Raw genomic sequence first — 23,376 nt, 5'->3', positions numbered from 1 at the left:
ATATGCCCCCCCCCCCCACCTTTTAAATTAAAAAAAAATTTTAGGTTTTTGGCATAGGGCATGTATGCTTGCTATAGAGGAGATAGAAACAAAAAGGGAAAGTGAGGAATAACCCCCCCTCCCTAGGATATGGGATGTCCATGCAGCAATCCCCTCTCCATTCGCCTCTCAGGATTTTGAGCACGCACATGCATCCGGCATGATTTTCATGCCACTGGATCCAAAACTTGAACTGCGGTCAGCCATGTGGGAATCCAGCTGCCTTAGCCCCACACCACCTGCTGGCCCCCATATACACCCTTTACTTCCTGTGTGATTAAAGAGCTTTTTTTTTTTGGGTGAAATGGTCAAAGGTAGTTTGTACCATTCCCTTTAAATGACACCTAGAACCCAGCCAGCTGCTCTGTTTGAAATATTGGAATACAGGGACCAGCAGTTGGCATAATGGCTGTGTCGCTGGACTCCCATGTAGTCGACTGTGGTTCAAGTCCTGGACCAGGTGACTTAAACTCACACTGGGCACATGTGCGTGCGTGCCCAAGATCCCGAGAGGAGATTGGAGGAGAAGGGATTGCAGCATAGCCATCCGTCCTGGTGATGATTTCTAGATTGTCTCTCTGTCTCTGTCTCTCTCTGTCTTTCTGGTGAGTGCATGCACACCATAGCAAAAACCTCGCCAAAAAAAAAAAGAAATATTGGAATATCAAGACTTGGAAATGTTGGTGAATTTTTGTATGTCTTATAGGTAAGGGAAGACTTGGAAATGTTGGTGAATTTTTGTATTTCTCATAGGTAAATGAGTTAAATAAAAGGTTTTCAGTAAATTTCTGTGTAACAAAATGTTAGAATAATATACACACCTCTCTATATCTTTATCTATTTGCTGGTTTGTGTCAGGAGAGTGGTAGGTAATTGTGAGTACTCCCCTTTGAGTTCTTTTCATTCTGACATAGTAGAATTCTATTCTTAAACTGTCAGCATTGGAAACATTGGACTGGATTCAAGAGAGCTTTGCTTGCTTTGAGAGATTTTGTGGACTTAGAGTAGCAGTTGTGGTCAGTTGAACTTGTACTTAGTTATACTTATTTTTTTCTTCTGCCTGTTACTTAACCTTGAAATTTAAGCTGTGTTGTGAAAGGACTTCAAAAAGTTTGGGGCAAAAAAAAAAAAGAATCCATGCATAATTTTTTGATAACACACATTTTCAATGAATTTTTGAAGACCCTCCTTTGCCATCCGTATAACTTATGTGAGACATAGAGTTAATGTACCTGGTTTTTAAGTGAAACACAGACAGAATATAGAGTATTTTGGGACCAACCTGTGGTCTGGTGGTTAAGGCACTGGATCCCACATGGCCAACTTCATGGCTAGAGTCCCATACCTGGGAGCTTGAATATCACACATGTGTGTGCGTGCATGTGTGCCCATAATCCTAAGAGAAGAATGGAGGAGCAGGGATTGTCCCCCTGGTGGGGTTGATTACTCATTTTCTCTTTCTCTTTGTCTCTCTTCAGTAAGTACACTGTGCCCTATGACCTGAATAAATGTGTGTGTGTGTGTGTGTATACGTGTATATGTGTGTATGTAGATACAGTAGTTTGACAAACACAAAAAGTGTTCTTTTGACCACTGGCTTGGCATATAATAGATGGCTCGGGAAGATGAACTTAGCCAGTAGTGGGCAGATGGCTTCTAGTAATAGTTGGTTACTCACTGCTCATCTTCTGATGCAAAATATGTAGATTTTGTCATTGTCAGCCTTTGGTTGTTGGTGGTGTTAACAGATTTAGGTATTAACTGGCGGGCCTGGAGAAGTTACTGGAGAAACCTATCATCTCTTTAGCAGTTATATTGTTGAATTTAAAGATACAGTCTAAAGTGCTCAACAAAAATTTTACTGTGTGGTCCATCATTTTCTCCTCTTTTAGAAACCTGTTTCTACACCACTGAGGAGGCCAGGCATGCTTGTACCAAAGCAGAATGTTTCACCCCCAGATATGTCAAGTTTGTCTTTAAAAAATGATCAAGGTAGAGTAATCCTCGGGTATTTTGCTTAGATAAATTTGGATGCTCAGAACACTATGATATATTAATCAGAAAAATGTTTTCTCTGTTCAGTTTGATTCTCCATTTCAGAGTAATTGACAAGTGTTTAAATATTATGGTGCTACCATGATAAAAGATCAGATAATTTACATTTGTTTGGTAATACTAGAGATGTTTTTGTAAAAAAGAGAAAGCTAGTCTCTTGGATTCTACCACTTCATATGTTATTAAACGTAGTTCTTAGACTCATTTATAGCTAGACATTTAAATGCATACTTACATTATAAAGGTAGGCAGGGTAAACATGTTTCTGGGATCTGTTATATAACATGGTGACTATAGCAATGATTTTATTTCAGAATTGCAGTGAGATAGTAAATGTTCATACCACAAAGAAAGTATGTGATATGATAGATATACTTTCTTGTTTTGTATTTTGCTATAAGGTGCGCGCACTCACTAGAGAAAGTGAGAAAGTACCTCCCAGCCCTCCAGAAGGATGGCCATTCCACAATCCCTTCTCCTCCCTTCTCCCTTCTGGATTTTGGCATGCACACACACGCTTCTGGCATGTATTCCAAGCCTCTGGGTTTCCAGGACTTGAATCGTGCAGTGGGCTGTGTGCGGTCTAGTCACCGTCACTGCCACACCCCCAGCTGACGTTGGTGAGAGCACTGTTAATTAGCTTGACTTAATCACTCCATGATACACGTGTATGTCAAGACTGCATTGTTCCCCATAAATTTATACAATTTTTATTTGTAAATTTCAAAATTTAATGTATCCTAGAGGCTGTTACAAAGATAAAGACGAATTATTGAGCTAACTTAGAAGAGAACATAGCTAAAAGGTTCTTGTTATCCCTTCTGGTTGATCCTGTTGTATTTTGCCTTTGTTAAACACTAATCAACTTTTAACAACCTTAAATGTGGCCAATACTGGTAAATAAGATGACTTCACGTACCCACACATTTATTGGTGGTCTTGTATGTATTGGGAAAAAAGTGAAAAAAAAAGAATGAACTAAATTGTTAACGGTTTATACCACAGAGGTTTTCTACCTGAGATTCAGGGCTTATGTATAGCCGAATTTGTACAGCTGACTGCAGGCCTGCATATTCTGTTGCTATATGCAAAGATGGCTACCACTTAACCCTTGCCTCTTGTGGTTATAAAAGTTTGATTAGTTTTTTCTCTTCCAGATCTTTGAGTAATGTAGAAACACAGGAAATGTGGTTCTAAATATTTTTTCCCTTTCAACTAATGAGGCTTTTATGGAAGGCATAAGTTTGAGATACTCGTTCATTTCATCTTTTTTTTTTTTTAAGCTCTCCTTGGAGGCATTTTTTATTTTTTGAACATTTTTAGCCATGGCGAGCTACCTCCTCATTGTGAACAGCGCTTCCTCCCTTGTGAAATTGGCTGTGTTAAATATTCTCTCCAAGAAGGAATTATGGCAGATTTCCACAGTTTTATAAATCCTGGTAAGTAGCTAGTTAGAGTAGATACTGTAGATCTTAAAAGTGTTTTTTATCTTAACTTCATTGATGATCATGTTTATTTTCATTATAGCTAGTACACGGCTGAGTTCTTAAAGATGTAATAGATTTCGTAGTACTTTGTTGAAAAACTGTTAGGAATTGGATTGGGAGATTGACAGAGGGTTTTGGGTTTAGGTTTTTAACCTTGAGTAAGCATTAGATTTAGGTGGACAGGATGCCTGAAAAATGCACAACCTGCTACTTGCATACCCTTTGGCTTTACATATTGGAATTATTCTAAAAACTTAAGTCTTCTTTCTCTTCCATCACCTGAGCCATCACTAGGGTTTTTTGTTGTTGTTGTTAAAGAATTATTTAATTTTACTTATTATTTTTTAATTTGCTATGCGGCACGTGGACTCACGGGGTGGGGGGAGCCGGGGCCGGGCGGGGACGTGAGATAGCAAGCTGCCAGGTCTGGGACTTGAACCACAATCAGCCATGAGGGAGTCCAACACCCTAACCACCACACCACTTGCTAGACCAGTCACTAGTTTTTTAAGCTGTTATTGCCTGGTAACCTTGAGGAAGTTACGTCTCTGAACCTGTTGGCTAATATGTAAAGTGAGGATGGTGTTTATTGGAAGACAGTTAAGAGTAGATGAGACGGTATGAAAATAGCCCAGTACTTGCTAGGCTCTCAGTTGTTATCATAGCTATCCTTCCCAGTATTAGACTTCAGGAAAAGCAAGATCCTTAGGAAGCCATAGGATTTGGTTAAATTGCCCAAAGGATAGGTTGCAGTTAAGGGAACGCCATAGCCTTGAAGGTAAGTAGGAGAAATGGATAGAGAAAAGAGGTTGGGGAAAGAATTTCATCTCAGTTTTATTAGGCACTTTAAAATTCAATTTTTTAAAAAATTTTTTCCATGAGAGAGAAAGAGGTGCCCCCACCCCCAGCAGGGTTTTTATGCTGTAACTTACCCTCAGTCTCAGTCAGCTCAAATTATGGGCTCATGTGCACATTCCCAGCATGTAGAAGTAGGCTCTGGGAGGCAAACCTGGGACCTTCCTGTATGGGTCCGCTGCACCACCTCTAACCCTGCTCCTTATTTTTAGATGACAGAAAAATTAATTAATTATTGTATTTTATACTGGTGGATGTTGCTGCTTAGACTATTCAAATAGCTTGCCTTCCCTCCCTCCCCCAAATGGGTTGTAAAACATTAAAAAGATAGCATTTGGAGACTAGTTCTCTGAGAATGCATAGATACTTTACCAAACCAAAGGCTTCATGATCCCCTGAGGCTCTTTTCATGGCTCCCTAGCTGAGATTCCTTTGGAACAAGCTTTCTTTACGTAGTATTTCTTTCTCTGTAAGAAGTGACTTGCTTTTTAAAGTAGCTTAGGCAGTATAAGTAAAGTCTTTGATAGTTATCGTTCCCCCCTTTTTTTTTAAACACCATGAAGGTATAATTTTTTGTATTTTTACATAATAAAAATTTCTATGTTAGGACTTTGTCACCCTATTGAGTATTATTGTAGTACAACTAAACAACTTCCAGATTTCTGCTTTCTCTCATCACCATATTTTGTATTATAGGTGAAATTCCACGAGGATTTCGGTTTCACTGTCAGGCTGCAAGTAAGTATAAAGAATGGGATAGAATTGAGGAATTGAGTATATTAATAGCTGGTCAAGACTTACTTGCCTAACACATGAAATATAGGCTGGGGGAAGAATAACCTGCATCTGTTGTTAGAAAATCTTTGTAGAAATGGGAGGCGGTGCCTGTGATCTTTAGAACTTTTATAGACTTGTAGTGTGTACCTTTTCCTTTTTAGGGGATTATGGTTTTATTTTCTGTATTTGTCCTTTGCCCTTAAGATCAGCTTTTATGACCAGGTTCTTAAGGAAAGTTTTTTTCAGAGGTCTAAGGTTATCTAGATGTAGGGCAATTTATAAGCACATCCATTCAAAATGTAAATTAAAAACAAAAAAGTTAGTGCTTCAAAAATAATAATAGTGGCAAACAGACACAGCAGCTCTGAGTTTTTTTAGATGAGGAAAACTGGTTTTTATTTTAAGTATTTTGTAACCAAAGAGCATGATTGTGTATACTTAACCTCTTGAACTAAATTCTTTCCTAGAAATGAGACTTTCAACAGTTTCTTGTTTGATTTAAGTGACAATCGTTGTCAAGAGATTGTTTTTAGTCGGTATTAACTCAGAAGCAGTATTTGGGGACCATTTGACGATTATTTTTCCTAACGCATGTTTTTTGTTTTGTTTTGTTTTTAACTTAAAAATGTGGACAACTAGCCTGTAGAAGAGTTCAAAATTGGAATAAGTTTTTCATTCTCTGCCATAGCTATCAGTTATACATCAATACTTATAATGCTATTCTTTATCAATGAGAATATTTTGGAATCACTTTTTATTGTGTGTTTTTTCAGTGTTAATGAAAAATGTATACTAGTCCATCTTTTGTATGCTTGAACTCAGGGCTGTAGACTGGAATATAGAGTTTAAGGGATAATTTTTTTTGTAGGGCCCCTTACAGCTTTGCATAGACAAAAATTATCATATGAAAGAAAAATTCTGTGGTTGAAGTAACTAATCTCTCATATGAAGTTACTGAACCAAATAGGTGGTAGTTAAAAACAATAGAGACTTAGCTGGTAAATTAATTTTCATGTTGTCAATTAAGCTGTCTCTGGTTTGTTCACTTATTGAATGTACTAGAATCCCTACTATGTGCCAGATGCTCATTTGTGTTATGGTTTACTGTTTCTTAGCTATTTTGATTCTGATACATTATTTTAAAAATTTTGTTTAAAGTCTCATTTTTACAATATTTTAGAATTTACAATATTTTAGAATTCTAAGATTTTTAGAAAGTATAGGAAAGTCTCATTTTTACAATATTTTAGAATTTACAATATTTTAGAATTCTAAGATTAATAGAAAGTATAGGTTTTTTTTTTTTTTGGCAAGGTTTTTGCTATAGGGCATGTGTGCTTGACAAAAAATCAGAGAGACAGAGAGACAGAAAGCGAGAAATCACCCCCCCAGGGGAATGACCACGCCGCAATCCCTTCTCGATTCTCCTCTCAGGATCTTGGGCAGGCACGCACACACACCCTGTGTGAGTTTAAACCACCAGGTCCGAGACTCAAACTGTAGTTGACTACATGGGAGTCTAGCGACATAGCCATTACGCCAATTGCTTGTCCTGAAAGTGTAGCTCTTAAGACAAAAGAAAAGAAAACTATTAAAGTCTCTAGGAATGTTTTCTTAATGTATTATGCAACCTAATGAAAATGAGCACAGTATTTCTCACTCAGGCAGACTTCAACTGTTTGGAGCTTACTAATTTTAGCATTAAAGTCTTAAATTGTCGATTTGATAACCCTGGGAAATTTGCTGATTAAATAAGGTAAGTGACCGTTAGAGTGACAGCTGTGTCGACATAATAACTAATGTAACTGAGCTGATGTGTTTCATACCATAGTACACTGGGGCACATTCACATGTGGCTGGGATCAGTTTAAGTAGTGGCGCGGAAACACGCATCTAGATTTTAAATGCCCCTGTGCTATTCCATTTCTTAAGAAGTATGTGTAATTGAAGTCTAACGGATGCTTCCTAGGCATTATAGAGTCATACAGAATTTCAGCTGAAGTCCCGTTGTGTTTCTCTGAAGAGGTACTTCAGGTTTTGTATGAGTGGAGGAGGTCTTGCCTCTTTTCCTGCTCCACTTCAGCCAGAGAAGCTTTGCTTCTGTTTCCTTGGTTAGTGATTTCTGTGAGAGAAGTTCTGGTATCTCCCTGCTATTGACTGTTTTTAATCGGTGAACAGGGAGCCACCCTCTTACTTTTTAGGTCTATAATAGCGTTCAATAAAATTTTGATTTTCTCCAGAATGATCTTAATATACTTTGTTAAATTTGTAGTTTATCTTACCTTTTTTTGCTTCCATTTTAATATCTTTTGAAATTATATTTCTGAATTGTTTACTGTTATATTTTATTTTTTTCCAACTATTGCTAAACTGGATTTGTAGTAAATTCCACATGCAGTCATACCTGTGAATCATTTTGTTCTTTTTAATCTTCATCTTTTTATTTTAAAAATTTCTCCATTGGGACCAACAGTTGGTGTAATGGCTTTGTCGCTGGACTCCCATGTAGTTGACCATGGTTTGAATCCTGGACCTGATGGCTTAAACTCATGCTGGGTGCATGTGCATGCGTGCCCAAGATACCAAGAAGCCAGTGGAGAAGAAGGGATTGCGGCATGATCATCCCCCCTGGGGGGTGATCTCTTGCTTTCTGTCTCTCTGTCTTTCTGGCGAGCACACACGCCCTATAACATAAACCTCTCCAAATTAAAAAAGAAAAAAAAAATTTCTCCATTTAGGGACCAGCAGATGGTGTAATGGTTAGGTTGCGGGGCTGCCATGTAGTTGACTGTGGATCAAGTCCCAGACCTGGTGGCTTAACACTCACCCCAGGCATGTGTGCATATGTGCCCAAGGTCTCGAGAGAATGGAGGAGAAGGGATTGTGGCATGGTCATCCCCCTCTTGGGGGGTGTGTGTGTTTGTGTGTGTGTGATTTCTCTCTCTCTGTCTCTCCGGAGAGCCCATGTGCCCTATATCAAAAAACAATTTTTTTGTTCTCCATTTGTTTTGTATTGCTGTGCTGACTGGGACCTCTAGTTTCTTGTTTCGTCAGTGAGTATGCTGTTGTCATAGTTGTCTCTTTCTCCTCCTTCTCCCCCTTTTGTTTGGTATGTGCTTGTTTTGAGGATGAGGAACTTTCCTTCTGTTCCCAGTTTGGTGAGGGGAGATATATCTCAGTTGCACATTTTAATGACTGCTTTTTCTACGTCTCAGGTGGTTTGTGTCCTTTGTTCTTGTGACTTATTAATGTGAAACCAGTCTTGGTTTCCAGGAACAACCTAACAGGGTCACTTTATGCAAGGAGGTTTTCGAAAAGGTCAAAGGAAATGTGTATTATGAAAAAATTCTGCATGAATTAAAAAAATTGTACTAAAACAACTTTAATACTGTTTTCTTACAAACTTTCTAAAGTCTCCTTATATATCTACATAATTTACTGAGTTTGGTTTGCTATGAACTTGTTTTAAAATTTGTGCAGTGAAATTAACCTTGTCTAATTTTATCAAGGCCATTTACCATCATAGAAATGGATTGGGTAATAAGAGGGAACCACAGAAAGTACCTGGGAAATTAAATCACAAGTTTATTTTGGTGCAAACATCTTTAAAAATCATGCATGGATTTTCATGATAGGCATTTTCCATGAACTTTTTCAAACCTTTTGTATGTTTTCAGTTTTTGAATTTGGTTCTTTTTTGTGGACCTATGATAATTATTAATATTGTGTTTTGTTTCTCTGAATATAGTAATCTTAGTTATTTTAAAGTCTTAGGTCCGATGATCCTGTTAAAGAACTTTTCTTTTGGGGTGAGTGGTTTATAGTCTCGTTAGTTTTCCTGATGTCCACTCAAGTTACCAGATCTCTTCTTGTGTTCTTATTTTTAATTAAGTGATAAACAGCTTACTCAAAATTTTAAAATTTTACTCCCAAGAAGATTTATGATTGTCTCTGGCAGAAAGCTACAGTCGCCACTAGCTATCTTGGATTACATTAATCCAATTTCAAGAGTTGAGGCAATTTAAAAATGGGCTGTAGATCTTGTGGGAGTCGGTGTGATGCCCGCTGACCTTGACTGGGAGAAGGGAGAGAGTGGGTAGAAGACCACCACAGGACCGTCTGTGATGTTTGCGGAGGACACTGTTGCATAAACAATGGAAGCCAGAAAACAAGTTTTTTTAATAACTAATTTATATTTACAAAGATAATACTAAAATGATGTTTTTGATTCTTACTAGGTGTGAGTCTTGAAAATTCTGTTCCCTTTCTCAGCCTTTAAATCTCTTCCAGAGTTGAAAAATGCCCCTGAGGAGAAACAAAGCCAAATGTCAGATTCGGCTTTTTAGAGTTTCTTCCTTTCCAAGGTGCTGGGTCTGTAACTCATTTTTCTCTCTGTAGTCTTGTAAGCAGGTGCTTCACTTGTTCAAAGTTTCTCTAGTCTGTTAGCAGATGTTGGATGCCCCTTGCACCTTTTCTTTATAGCTTCCACTTTAATTCTGAAATTCATAATTCAAAATTCATAATCTCCTACCAAATAAGCATAATTATTTGTACTCTGTGCCTGCTAACTTCATTATCTGTCGGCATCCTTCTGTCAACTTTGACTTGTTTCTTTCTCTCTTTATTCTCGGAAGGCATGTACACCCACCCACGTTGGAGGGTAGTGGGCACTGGGGCCTGGTCGTGCTGTGGTCCTTTTCCCTCTGTGATCCTGGGCATGCACCTGGTGTGTTTTCCAAGTTGACGGAGCTGGTACTAGAACCCTCGTCAGCCATGTGGTGTCTGGCTTTCTCAGTGTAGTACCTAATGTCTGCCCTGTGGGGCTGGCCCTTGTTGTTATTATCGTTCATTTGTTTACCTGGTTAGTCTTAAACAGTGTTTGGGGGAAAACGATTTCAGAATGATTTTCTGTTTATGATGATACTTTCCTTCAGGGGGGATTTCTTCTTGCTTTTAGACATCTTGGGGCCCGGAAAGCCAAGCCCCTCGAGCTTTCAGAAAACACACTGCTCATTCATTCAGCGTCCTCTTCTGGAACTGGTGAATTAGGGGGAAAACACCTACAGCAAGTCTCTCCTCTCTGAATTTTTATATTGTCTTGCATCCTGACCCAGCGATTTCTTACAGCTGTGCATGCACTTCTTAAGCTCAAGCTTTTAAGTTTCTCAGGTTGGGCTGGTCTGGGTTACATGGCAGATCTGGAAGTGGAAATCATCATACAGCCTTTTTAAAAGCAGTCATTACTATTACATGCTCCAGTCTTACTAATGCAACACTCATGAAACACAGCATGGGGATAGTGAAGATGCTACAGATGTGACAAATCACGTCAGGACTTCATTGTTCTCCAGCTGTGATTCTGTGATTCTCGTTTGCCTGCTCTGTAATACGTATCTGTCCCCAGCTTCAGAGTGGCTATAAGATTATGGCTTATAGTATGTGAAGTACTTGCCCATAACCAGGCATGGCACAAGTGCTTACATGTGAGTTACCCACTACTCTGTTCTTGTGCTCTGATTTGCTGCCTACCTTGTCACATTTGTTGAATGTCTGTCTCCTTTTCTGTTTCCTTCAGGCGATTCTAGTCACAAGATTCCTATCTCACACTTTGAATCTGGGCATGACCATGCAACTGTGTTACAAAACCTTTATAGGTTTGTTCATCCAAAACCAGGGCACTGGCCACCTATCTACTGCAAGGTAATTTCATACGAAGTTCTTTGAAGGTATTCATTAGAAACCAAAAGATCCACAGAAGATGCCAAAAGAGAGATGTCTGTGTATTAGCTGTGTGGATTGACACACGCCCACTCTGAATTGTTTTCAGTATAATTAGATAGAATCCTTTCTTTTCAAAATCTGTTTTTTGAAGACTTCAAAAGTTAGACATATTGAGACCAGCAGTTAGTGTAATGGCTGTGTCGCTGAACTCCCATGTAGTCGACCGCGGTTCGAGTCTCAGACCCGGTGGCTTAAACTCACGCCGGGCGCGTGTGCGTGCGTGCCCAAGATCCTGAGAGGAGAATGGAGGAGAAGGGATTGTGGCATGGTCATCCCCCGTGGGGGGTGATTTCTCACTTTCTATCTCTCTGTCTCTCTCTGTCTGTCTGGCAAGCGCACATGCCCTATAGCAAAAACCTCTCCAAAAAAAAAAAAAAAGTTAGACATATTTGTATTTTGGTAGGTTTTTTTGGTTTGTTTGTTTTTTAGTTTAAAATATCTGCAATATCTTTTTACCCGGAAAAATGGATGCTCCATTCTGTACACCTATCCTTCTGAGCAAGATTACCTTTTATTCAAAACTGTCATTGTAGCAGTTCCTTGTCCCTCTTTCTATATTTAGAGAGACTATATTCCAGGCCAAGAGCCAAAGAATTGGGTTTTACCTTTGGCACAGATTAATGTAATCATGAGCATATTTTTCCTGAACATAATGAATTCTTCATTTGCCTACCCTAAGTCTTCCTTCCTTTCCATAATGTATATTAACACTGATATATAAATTTAACTTAATCATAGCAATGTCTTTTGCTCATGTATGGTGTTCTTTTACAGTTCTCAGTTGTCACAAACATTTCAGTCTCTCCCTCTCAAACTTCTCGTTCTTTTCATTTGAGAGAGATTTTACTCCTCGTTCTTTTCATTTGAGAGAGATTTTTGCTATAGAGCATGTGTACTCACCAGAAGACAGAAAGTGAGAAATCATCCCCCAGGAGGGATGGCCACACTGCAGTCCCTTTACCTCCATTCTCTTGGGGTTTGGGGCACACATGTACATGTGCCTGTTGTGAGTTTCAAGCCGCCAGATCTGGGACTTAAAACAGCACTCGACCATGTGGGAGTCCAACACCATAACCACCACACTGCTTGCTGGTCGCACCCCTCATTTGTTGAAAAACAGATTAATTAAAAGTAATTCAAGGTAAGAGGAAATACAAGTAATTTCTTTTTCTTCTCTAGTCTGATGATAGAGCCAGAGTCAACTGGTGTTTGAAGCACATGGCGAAGGCATCAGGTAAGTAACACTCTGGGTCACTGCAGAAGCGCACTGTAATATCTTTGTTTCCATTTTGATAAAATGCATTCAAAATATTTAAACTCACTAATTATATATGTCTTTTTAAATTTACTCATCGAAGAAATCAGGCAAGATCTTGAACTTCTCACTGTAGAGGACCTTGTAGTCGGGATCTACCAGCAAAAATTTCTGAAGGAGCCCTCTAAAACCTGGGTTCGAAGCCTCCTAGATGTGTCCATGTGGGATTACTCTAGCAACACAAGGTATTGATGGTGATTTGGTAACATAGAGACTTTCAATTTTGGTCTGAACTGAGACGATATGATAAGACTAGTTGGTTTTGCCTTTTATGTGATACTCTCTTATGAATCCTTGGAAGCATTGTATTTCCTTCAATATATAATTCTAAGATGAATTGTTACTTTGTATATCACTAAAACCAACTAGCAAACCAACCCAGCAAATAAACTGTTCTTTCTTATCACTTAGATTTTCTGTACTTTTTGGACAGTTTTTTTTTTTTTAGATATATATGTATAGCAATCTTGTACTTATTTATAAAGGAATACATAAATGAAATAAATTGGCAAAAGATTTTTTACTTTGAAATAGGGTAGACTTACAAAAAGAAAAAGTCCCAAGACTAGTACAAAGTGTGGTCCTGCGCACATCTAACAGACTGCATATAGAATGGTGATCTCCTGGGGACCAGCAGGTGGCGTGGTGGTTAAGGCACTGGACACTCCCACATGGCCGACCACAGTTCGAGTCCTGGACCTGGAGACTTGCTTTCTCACTTTCCCTCTCTCTCTTTCTCTGTGTCTCTCTCTGGTCAAATTAAAATATGTGAATGAATAAATAAATAAATAAATCTTTAAAAAAAAAAAAAAAAAAGAATGGTGATCTCCTAAGGTGTGTAGTAGGCTATTCCATTTAGGTGTGGTAAGTGCACTCCGTGATGTTCCCACAATGATGAAATCACCTGGTGACCCAGTTCTCATAACCTGTCATGCTGTTACGGCATGACTATACACCATTCTGAGATTCTCTAATTGTTAACATTTTAATTTTTTTTTTTTTAGAGAGGATTTTGCTTTTGGGCATGTGTATTCGCTAAAGACACAGAAAGCAAGAACCCCCCCGCCCCCCGCAAGGGGGATGGCCTTGCCATAATCCCTTCTGCTCTCTCCCCTGAGGATTCTTGGCACACACATACACGTGCCCGGCATGAATTTTTTAAGCTGCCAGGTCCAGGACTCGAACCGCAGTCAACTATGTGGGAGTCCAGCAACGTAACCATGACACCATCTGAACATTTTTAACATTTTAACATTTTTTTTTAACCACTTGAGAATAAGTTGTCATCATTTTGTCTCTTTGAACTGTAAATATTTCAGTGTGTATTTCCTAAAAATGAGACCATCTTTCTTAGACAGTGTAATTATTGAAATGAGGGTATTGTTGATACAGTACTGATATAGCACTAATCGAAACACCATATTTATATTTGCTAGCTTCCCAACAGTGTCTTTTATCACCCTCCTCCCCTAAATTAGAGTCCAGTCCAGGGTCACACACTGCCTTAGTTATTCTCTCTCTCTGGGCTCTTTTAATCTAGAACAGTTCATCCGTCTCACATCAGCTTTCATGATCTTGACATTTTTTGAAGAGTGCGAGGCAGTTACTCTGTAGAATATTTCTCATTGAGTGATTTGTGTTTTCACGTGATTAGATTGTGGTCATGCATTTTTGGCAGGAATACCACAGAAGTGATGGTGTGTCTTGTCTGTGTGTCATACATGGAGACATATGTACCTTTGTCCTGTTATTTACTGATGATAACTTTGATTGTTTTAATATAGTGTCTGGAAGATTTCTTTACTTAAAAGTTATTATTTTCACCCTACAAGTAATAAGCATTTTGTGGGTAATACTTTGAAGCTAGGTTGATAATCTGTTGTTCAAACTTTGATATACTTTTACAGTTTTAGCATTCATTGGCAATTTTTGCTGAATTATTTATTAGTGTGTGATTCTTCTTATTCAGTTACGCTTTATTAGTTGATGTTCTACCATAAAGGAAGGGCTTTTCCTTTTCACCCATTTATTATATTTTTCATTTATTTGAATATAGATTTATGAATTCTTACTTTTTTCCCCTGTAATTTGCCAGAGGGGGGAATGGAGAGGGAGAAAGCACCCCATACGGATGTGATCACGCTGCATCTCTTTCCTCATTCCTCCACCCTGTCGTGATTTTAGGCATACATGCACATGCTCCTGGTGTGTTTCTCAAGCTCCCAGGTCCGGAATTTGAACTACGTGCTTGGCCACATCGGATCTAACCCTCTTAAAAACCAGGTTTTAGAGCTGGTCCAGATTTCTTTTTCATTCAATGGGTTATAATCTGTTATTGTAACTTCTTTTTACGTTCAAATTGTTCCATGTCTGATCAGTTAAGTCTCTTTAAGCAATTCTTTCTGTGTTCTTTGGCAGTGTTGCATTCTTTGAGCACTTCTTTGCTTGCTTTCTGGCACAGTATTTTCCGTTCTTATCTTGTTCTTTCTTGGCTCCAGACATGGATGCCATTCCTCAAGGATCTCTGGTTCCTGTTAGGATTGCGAGGTGGGATCTGGGTGCCAGGTGTGTCCACTCTTTCACTGGAGTGCCCTTAGTTCTGTGCTCCCACTGTGGATAGAGAGAGGAGACACAGTGTATGTATGTATGAGGGCATGTCAACATTCATGAGTTAATTCTGTTACAAAAATGTTTTAAAATCCTTGGCACAGTTTTGTATAATACAATTTCCCATGACCTTTTGAAGACCTCTCGTGCATACTCTCTCAGTCCATGTTTTTATGTAGCTAGATCTCTTCTCTTCAGATGTCTCTTCCTCATCATACTGAATTTACAGTTCTAATCCAGTGTCATAGATTTTCTAGTTTTCTATTTTATGTCCTTTCTCTGACAGTAAGAAATATTGGCTGTTGTTTTTTCTGATTTGCTTGTTGAGTCCTTGGATATTTTGAAAGTAGTTTCAGAATTGATACCACTGTGAAAAATAATAATCATAAAAAATTTAAAGGTAAATAAAAGACTAGCTAATAATAGAATTTGTTCACTGGTTTTTAGTCTGAGGATCAAAATATTTTATTCAAAATTACTTGGGTTATTTTTTCCCTTTCAGTGTAGCTAAATCACTCATTTAAAATATAGTTCATTTGCTTTTATTTTGATTTATCATTTTATTGATTTAATTATTTTGTATATATAAAGCATTACCATTGTTCAAACAAAAAAGTATGTTCAGACGTGTCACTTAAGACTAGCTCCACAGTAAAGTATATTGAGATTACATGAAATGTGTAAGTTAACTTGGAGAACCAAAATCTTTATCATGGTGAGTTGTATCTAAAGACAAAAGACGTTTTTTCCATTGTTTTAATCTGTTTTTGTGCCTCAAATGTGTTTACATTTTTTTCTTATGTTGATCACGTGTATTTGGAACTGGTGCATTTTTGTGGGGCAGTTCCCTAGTAACTTTATTTCTTTTATGAGAATTGGTTTGATTAGTATAATTCTGTTGGTGTCAGTTTTGGTAATCTTGTTTCTCTAGGAAATTACACATTTTATGTAAGTTTCAAATTTATTTGTTTAAAGGTCTACAAGGAAGGATGTCTCTAATAATTAAAATTTTTTAACTACTTGGGCTCTTTTCTTAAGCTAACCTAATGCATTGTCTATTTTAATTTTTCAGAAATACAGGATGATATTAGATCTGTTTCTTATTCTGCTTTATCTTATTTACTGTATCTTGTTCTTTTTTCATTTTTTGAATTAGGAATTGATTCCATTTGTCATTAATTTTTATTGATAAATGTTTAGTAGAATGAATTTTCTTATAATTATTGTTTTTAATGAATGCCATAAATTTTTACATGAAATAATTTCACTATTTCATTTTATTTTACTTATTTTTTTTTTGAGAGGTTTTCGCTATAGAACATGTGCACTCACCAGAAAGACAGAGAGAGACAGAAAGTGAGAAATCACCCCCCAGGGGGGATGGCCATGCCACAATTCCCTCTGCTCCATTCTCCTTTTGGGATCTTGGGGACGCACATACACACGCTCAGCATGAGTTTTAAGCTACTGGGTCCGGGACTTGAACTGCGGTCGACTACATGGGAGTCCAGCGACATAGCCATTATGCCATCTGCTGGTCCCAGTGTTTTCACTGTTTTTAAAAAAAATTCTTTATTTTTACTCTCAACGAGGGTAGAAGGCATTTATTTATTTACTTACTTTTCTTTACTAAGCTGTGCTGTACTTTTTCACTCCCCATTCTAGTTGTTTACGTGCACTTTTGTGTCTTAACCAAATTCTTCTGAAGTTCCCCACCCACCTTTACTTTCCAGCTTCTGCCAGAGGTGAGGACAACACAGTATGTGCTAAATGGGGACATGGAGCTTAATTTTGCCTGCATTATTCAGTATTTCTTCCATGTTCATTCATTTTGCCCCAAATGATAGGAATGTATCTTTTTTATGGCTGAACAGTATTCCGTTTTGTAAATGTACCACGTTTTCTTTTGTCTGTTTATCATTTGTTGGACACCTAAGTTTGATATCCTATCTTGATATCCTGTCTTGAAAAATGCTGCAGTAAACATGCTACAATAAACAGTTCAACGAATTGACTTCCTGTCCTTTGGAGACCGTATATTTATACATTTATATCTACATCAGTATCTATATCTAATCTGCCTCCAGTAGTGGGAATACTGGATCATAAGGTAGTTCTGTTTCTATTGAGAGCTTTTTGATCAGTAGACTCTCCTTACTGGTTCCCATAGCGGTTGTACCACTCAATTCTCACCAGTGCATAAGGGTTCCCCTTTATGCACAGTCTTACCAGAACTTCCTATTCTTTGCCTTTTTTTTTTTTTTAATAATAAGAGACGCACTGGGGTTTTTTGTTTGTTTGTTTTTGAGAGATTTTTGCTATGTGGGCACATGTGCTTGGCAGAGAGGCAGAAAGTGAGAAATCACCCCCCAGGGGGATGGCCACACCATAGCCCCTTCTCCTCTGTTCTCCTCTTGGGATTATGAGCACACATACACAAATGCCCAGCATGAATTTCAAGTCACCAGGTCCAGGACTTGAATTTGAAAGTCAGCCACATGTTAGGTCCAGTGCCTTAACTACTATGCTACCCACTGGCCCCTTTAAGAACCATTCTGAGATGAATGGGAGTTCAGTGTGGTTCTAATTTGCATTTTCATTATAATTATCAATGATGAACATTCTTTATATGCTTTTTAGCAATTTGTACGTCATCCTTTGAAAATTGTTCATATTGCCCATTTTTAATTAGATTATTAGATTTTTATATTTTGTGCTGGTGAACTTTTTTTTATTTTTATCACTTTATTTCTTTATTTATTATCCTCCTTCCAATATTACCACTCTATTTTTTAAAATAGAGATAATAGCAGTGGCAATGAAGACACTATAGATAGAATGAAGGTTTGCAAAAAAAAAATACAATATAAATTGAACAATTTTTTTTTTAAATCCAACTCTATTTTCAGGATCAAATCAGTATCTGACACACACAAAAAGACATTAATAAATTCTTGTATAAAGAGAAAGAATGAATTACTGAATCTATATGTGATGAATTTTTTTTCTTTTTTTTTTATTATCATCATCTTTATATTACATTGGATTACATATAACTTTACAGTGTATTACATTGTTTTTTCAAAAGGGAATGCCATGCAAGTCAGTCAGTACAGAGACATTAATCTCCCCGCTTCAACATTCAATATCTCTTCTATGTTTTCCCCAATCATTATTTTTATTATTCTAATTATTTTTTAAAACAGTCAATAGCTATTTTTCATTTTGCTTGTAAAAATACTTTGCCCATCATGAAATACTTCTCAGACCAATCCAGTTGAGAATACTATACCTGTCATCATCAATAGTTAATAAGCCATATCTGTTTCTCACTAACGTCCTGCCTCTCTCTTGTTCGCTTGCTATCTTTCTCTATCCTCTTCTCTTCACTTCCCCCATTCCACACTGTCCTATTCTCTTTAAGTACCTTCACTGCTTTGTGCTGGTGAACTTTTTAAGTTCATTATATAACCTAGTTATTATTCCTTTCTTAGATGTATAGTTTGCAGATAGTTTCTGCCATTTTGTAGGTTGTCTGTTTATTGATTGCTCTTTTTGCTGTGCAGAACTTTTTAGTTTGATATAATCCCACTTCTCTATTTTTGGTAGTTTTTCCCATGCTTTTCGAGTGATATTTAAATTATATTTGCCTAAACCAGTGTCCTGAAGCATTTTACCTATGTTTTCTTTTAGTAATTTTATGTTTTTTAGTTTTTTGCCATAAGGTGCATGCACTCACTGGAGAAAAACAGCAAGACAGTGTGGAGGGGATGGTCATGCTGGAATCCCTTCTCCATTCTCCTGGGGTTTCCAGGCACATATATGTGCCCAGCATGATTTCCAAGGTGCTGGATCTGGGACTCGAACTGTAGTCTGCCTTGGGGAAATCCAGTACTGTAACTACTATGCCACCTGCTGGCCTTCTGTGGTTTCAGGTTTTACATGTAGGTCTTTGATCCATTTTGAGTTTTTTCGTTTTGTTTTGTGTTTTGTTTTGTTTTGTTGTTTAAGTCCCTGAGGGCACGTGTTTACCAGAGAAAGAGAGAGACAGGGCGTCAGAGCATCTCCAGTGAGGTGGGGATTTCTTCATCCTTTCAGGATTGAGGCACATATACACGTTTCTGGCATTTTTTTTAAGTCACTGGGGCTGGGATTTTTGAACAGTGGTCAGCCTTGTGGAATCAGCTTCCTTAACCCCCGGGCAGCAGGGCCCAACTGTGGGATTCATTTTCAAATGTGGTGAGAGATAGAGGTCTATTCCTACTCTTCTGCATGTGGGTATCTGGTTTTCCCAGCTCCATTTATCAAGGAAACTGTTTTTTCCCCACTTTTTTTTTTTTTTAATCAAAGAATGCTATATTTCTCCTTTATGGAAGTTACTGCTATTCTGACTTTTTGCTAATAACCATATGTAATGGTGTTGGTGTTTTGGGATTGTTCATGGGCACATGAAAATGTGTTGTTTTTTTGTTTGTTTGTTTTTTTGCTACATATCCTTAAGATCTGCACTGGTTATGTTCAGGTGTTATCTCTCTGTATTTTGTCCACTCTGTCTTGTAGAGTTTTAAAGTCTGTTACTGCTGTGTTTCTGTGTCAAGATGGTTTCTCTGGTTGGTGCTGTTACATGAGCAGTTTGCTAACTCTTGATGTTGTAGGCTGATTTGAGGCTCACGTGAACAGTATTCCTTGTTTAAAACTCTTTCTGATATCTTACATTTTATTTCCTTGAGCTTCTAGAAAATACAACTGTATCATACACTTTGTGTTCCTTTTGCAAAGTTTGGTAAGTTAATTCTCTTGGCTTTAGTTATCTGGTCTTTTACCTGGAGACTTTAATATTTTTCATCTTGAAGGTCTAGTCATTTTACTAAGATTTTTCTCTGAATTTATTGCAGGTCTATTTTTCAAGTCGTTGGAAGAACGCTTTTGACATGTAGAATCGGTGTCTATTTCTCGATGTTTTTCTTATTTTGCAGTTCAGTATTTTGTGTCACTGCTTACTATTTTTCTTAAGGGACTCCAATATATGTATGTTTGATCCTCTTTATCTGACATTCATTTTGACCACTATCTCTGACCCTGTTTCCTGTCTTTTAATTTTGCCACAGGGTGCGTGTGCTTTCCAGAGAGAGAAAGAAGGAAGGAGAGAGAGCATCCCTCAGGGATGATGGTCACACCGCACATCCCTTCTCCATTTCTCCACCTTTTTAGATTTGGGGCAGGTGTGCACATGTGCCCAGAGTGTTTCTCAAGCCACCAGGTCCAGGACTAGAACCACAGATGCCAAGTGGGATCCAGCCACCTCAGCTACCGTGCCACTGGCTGGCTTTACTTCCTAGAATCTTATTCTCATGGTAGTTTTCTGCTCTCTTCAGTTTCCCTTATTAACTTCCCAAATGAATTTATTTCTCCTTGGTAAATTTGTAATTTCATTCTTTTAAAATAGGATTTTGTCTTCTTTTTCCTGAGTCTAATCAACTCTTATTAAATTTCTTTTTCTTCCTTTTTTAGTTTTGAAGTTTCTCATTCAGGGTTTCTGGATTCCCACGTTCTTGTTTAAGGGTATTTAATTCAGTGTGGATTATTACGTTTTGGTTGGGAGGTGGGAAGGAGTTATTAGCTGAACTGCTTTGATTTCTGTTTTTATTTATAGTTCTTCTCTATAGAGGAAGATATGTTGTTCTTTTGCATTTCCTGGACAGGCTGGGGATGTAGGGACTTATAAGAGTCTTAGTTCAATGGCTCCCTCTTCTGTCAATGTAGCAAAATAAGAGTTTTCTTTTTTTGAGGAATTTTTGCTATAGGGCACACGTGTTTTTTGGAGAGACAAGAGAAAAACAAAACAATAAATCACCTCCTGGGCGGATGTCCACGCCACAGACCCTCCTCCTCCATTCTGCCCTTGGGGTTTGGGGCACGCAGGCACATGCACCTGGCGTGCATTTTAAGTCTTTGGGTCTAGGACTTGAATTCGTGGTTGATTACGTGGGAGTCCAGCAATGTATTACAACATCTGCTGGTCCCAGGAAGAGTTTTTAAATGAATGGTGTATGGTCATTGGACTTTCATTTTGTTTCTTTCTTTTAGCCTGTAGGATCCTAGATTTCCCCTTTTTGTTGTTGTTGTTGTTTGTTTTCACACCTCTACTCAATTTATAAAAGGCTCTTATCCTTTGCTTTTCTCTCCACACGGTGCTTTTCTGAAGTCAGTACTCTGGTCTCTCGGGGCTCTGCCTCATGTCTGTAAAGGGTAGCCTTTCTCACTGGAAGAGTGATTTTAATTTCATCCGAGGCTCTGCATTTCTTTCTCTCTCTCATAGCTTTTCTGGATGCCACTCCCCATATAATGGCTTGGGATGGGAGATTTGGAGAAATTGTTCCATTAGAAATGAATTTTTTTTTTCAATTTATAGGTAGTGAGTTTTGTAGTGTTCTATTTCCTGCCTGTATGGATTTGCTCTGCTCCATTCTGGATTGTTTTTGTTAATTTGGGAAGTTTATGGATAATGTGTTAGGATATTTAGATTTATGTACCATTACCTCAGCTATTGGCTAAAGTTTTTCTAAAATTTTACATTCAGAGTCTGTATTCCTTTACAGTATGGTTCTCCGTGCCATTGAAAATGTTGATGAGGCAACATTTCTTAAAACTCTGCACGTACAGATAGTGCTTACTGGTCCTTGATCTTATCAGGGAAGGGCAGCAGAAGGTTTTCAGAGGCAAACCAGTAACTACTTCCTCAAATCATCTTTAAGTGATTTATTGGCTAAAACATTAAAGAATGGCAATTGTATGGTTATCAATAAGGATAATAAGTATGTAAATGGCTAGGCCATGGCAGGTGTTGTCAGACTGTCCAAACAGCAGCTGTAGAATACCTTCAATTATAAGGTGCATTACACCTTTGGAGAAAAGTCCTACAGTGGAATTACAGTTTTTGAGTTTAGTAGAGTGAACAGACACTGTAACAAGAGTAGAGGAGTTTGATAGGAAACATTCGGAGGCCTGTCCTGTAGGACTTTGTTAAAGATGAAACTGTTACATGGTACAGGACTTAGGCTCTTTAATAATAAACTGCTTTATACAGCGTGAGTCTACCTTTTACTAAGCTTAAGATTCCAATTATGTTTTCCAAGGAAATGTGATTTATAGTAGACAGTAGAAACTGTCGTTAGTTTGTTAATGTAAGCAAACAGTACTCATTTCAAATAGTGCTTTTAAACACCTACTAAAAGGCCTTAAAATGTGCAATATGTGTATATTTTCACAGATCTGTCTGTCTCAGCTTCCCAGCTTGGAACAGGGCATCCACCACACCTGGCTCTCTTTCAGACAGGGTCTTACTGTGTTGGCCAGTCCAGGTTTGAGCTGGTATCTGCCTGCCTCAGCCTCCCAAGTTGCTGAGGTTGTAGCCACACACCAGAGGTGGGACCAGGAATTGAATCCAGTCCTCCCAGGTGGTCCCAGCCTACAGAGCACAGCATCTTAGCAGCATGTACCATCCCAGCTGGACTCGTAGTAAATTTTGATCAATGTTGTTTTTAGCTCTAGGAGAAATGGGTAAGTGCTATATTAGAGAAACTGAGTGCAGTTAGAGAAAGTGAGTTCTAGAATCTGACAGAAGCATGCTGTTAACAACCACCATGTTGTTTTGTAGGCTAGAATGTTTATCATTTTATATTCTATCCTCCTGAGCTTTTTGTCATAATTGCCTTTGTATTAATTTACTGTGACCCGATACGTAAAGCAGGGCAGCCTTTTTAACCAACACATGTGTATTGAGCATCTCCTCCATTCCGTGCCCTGTGCTGTGCACTGTACTGAAGGCACAGAGCTGGCCGCTGTTGGCATGCAGCTAGCAGGAGTTACGTCAGTAAATAGTAAAGGCAGTGGTCATTTTAGCATGCCATTCATGCTGGGAAGGAGATCAGCAAGACACTCTGCAGAGAAGTGTGTGTGGATAGGTTGGTGCAGGCAGGCTGTAGAAATGTCAAAAGACTTTGAGGGTATAACATGAAAGCAGAGACTGAAGGAGGAGAAAGATGCAGCCATGCAAAAACTGGGCATCCTGGGCCAGGATTGCAAAGGCCTGAGGGCAGGCTGCAGGCTCAGTGTTCACTGGGAGTTGTTAGACTGTCTGTGTGACTGGGACTCACAGCAAGGAGAAGAACGCACAGGATGAGGCTGGAGGAGTGAGCGGCCAGACACACACGCCTTGCTAGCCATAGGAAGGAATTGTATCAAGAAGGGAAGTAACAGACTAGGTTTTTAAGAGATCACCGAGTTTTTAATAGATATGTTGGGAGGGGTCAGGAAGGGAAAGTGCCTTTTCTAGTCCAGGCAGGAAATGGCTTAGACTGGGGTGGTGACTAGAGAGGCAGAGGCAGGGAGAGGAGTTGGTAGTTTTCAGATTAGCGAGAGACGGTAGATGTGCTAATTGATGACTGCACAGAGGGAAAG

At 38.4% G+C, this 23,376-nt stretch overlaps 1 protein-coding gene across 1 annotated transcript in view; it reads left to right on the top strand.

Moving 5' to 3' along the window:
* MAEL (maelstrom spermatogenic transposon silencer) overlaps positions 1 to 23,376 on the top strand; it is a 35,480-nt gene that overhangs the window by 1,130 nt on the left and 10,974 nt on the right. Inside the window, exons 3-8 of the mRNA XM_006163053.2 lie at positions 1,932 to 2,031; positions 3,378 to 3,533; positions 5,133 to 5,174; positions 10,789 to 10,913; positions 12,174 to 12,228; positions 12,353 to 12,494. Of these exons, the coding sequence (XP_006163115.1) occupies positions 1,932 to 2,031; positions 3,378 to 3,533; positions 5,133 to 5,174; positions 10,789 to 10,913; positions 12,174 to 12,228; positions 12,353 to 12,494 (620 nt within the window). The remainder of the gene's footprint in view (positions 1 to 1,931; positions 2,032 to 3,377; positions 3,534 to 5,132; positions 5,175 to 10,788; positions 10,914 to 12,173; positions 12,229 to 12,352; positions 12,495 to 23,376) is intronic.

Source organism: Tupaia chinensis, unplaced genomic scaffold, assembly GCF_000334495.1.
Source record: "Tupaia chinensis unplaced genomic scaffold, TupChi_1.0 Scaffold141320_1, whole genome shotgun sequence".
NCBI classification, from domain to species: Eukaryota; Metazoa; Chordata; class Mammalia; order Scandentia; family Tupaiidae; genus Tupaia; species Tupaia belangeri.
This window is presented reverse-complemented; position numbering and strand designations above follow the sequence as displayed.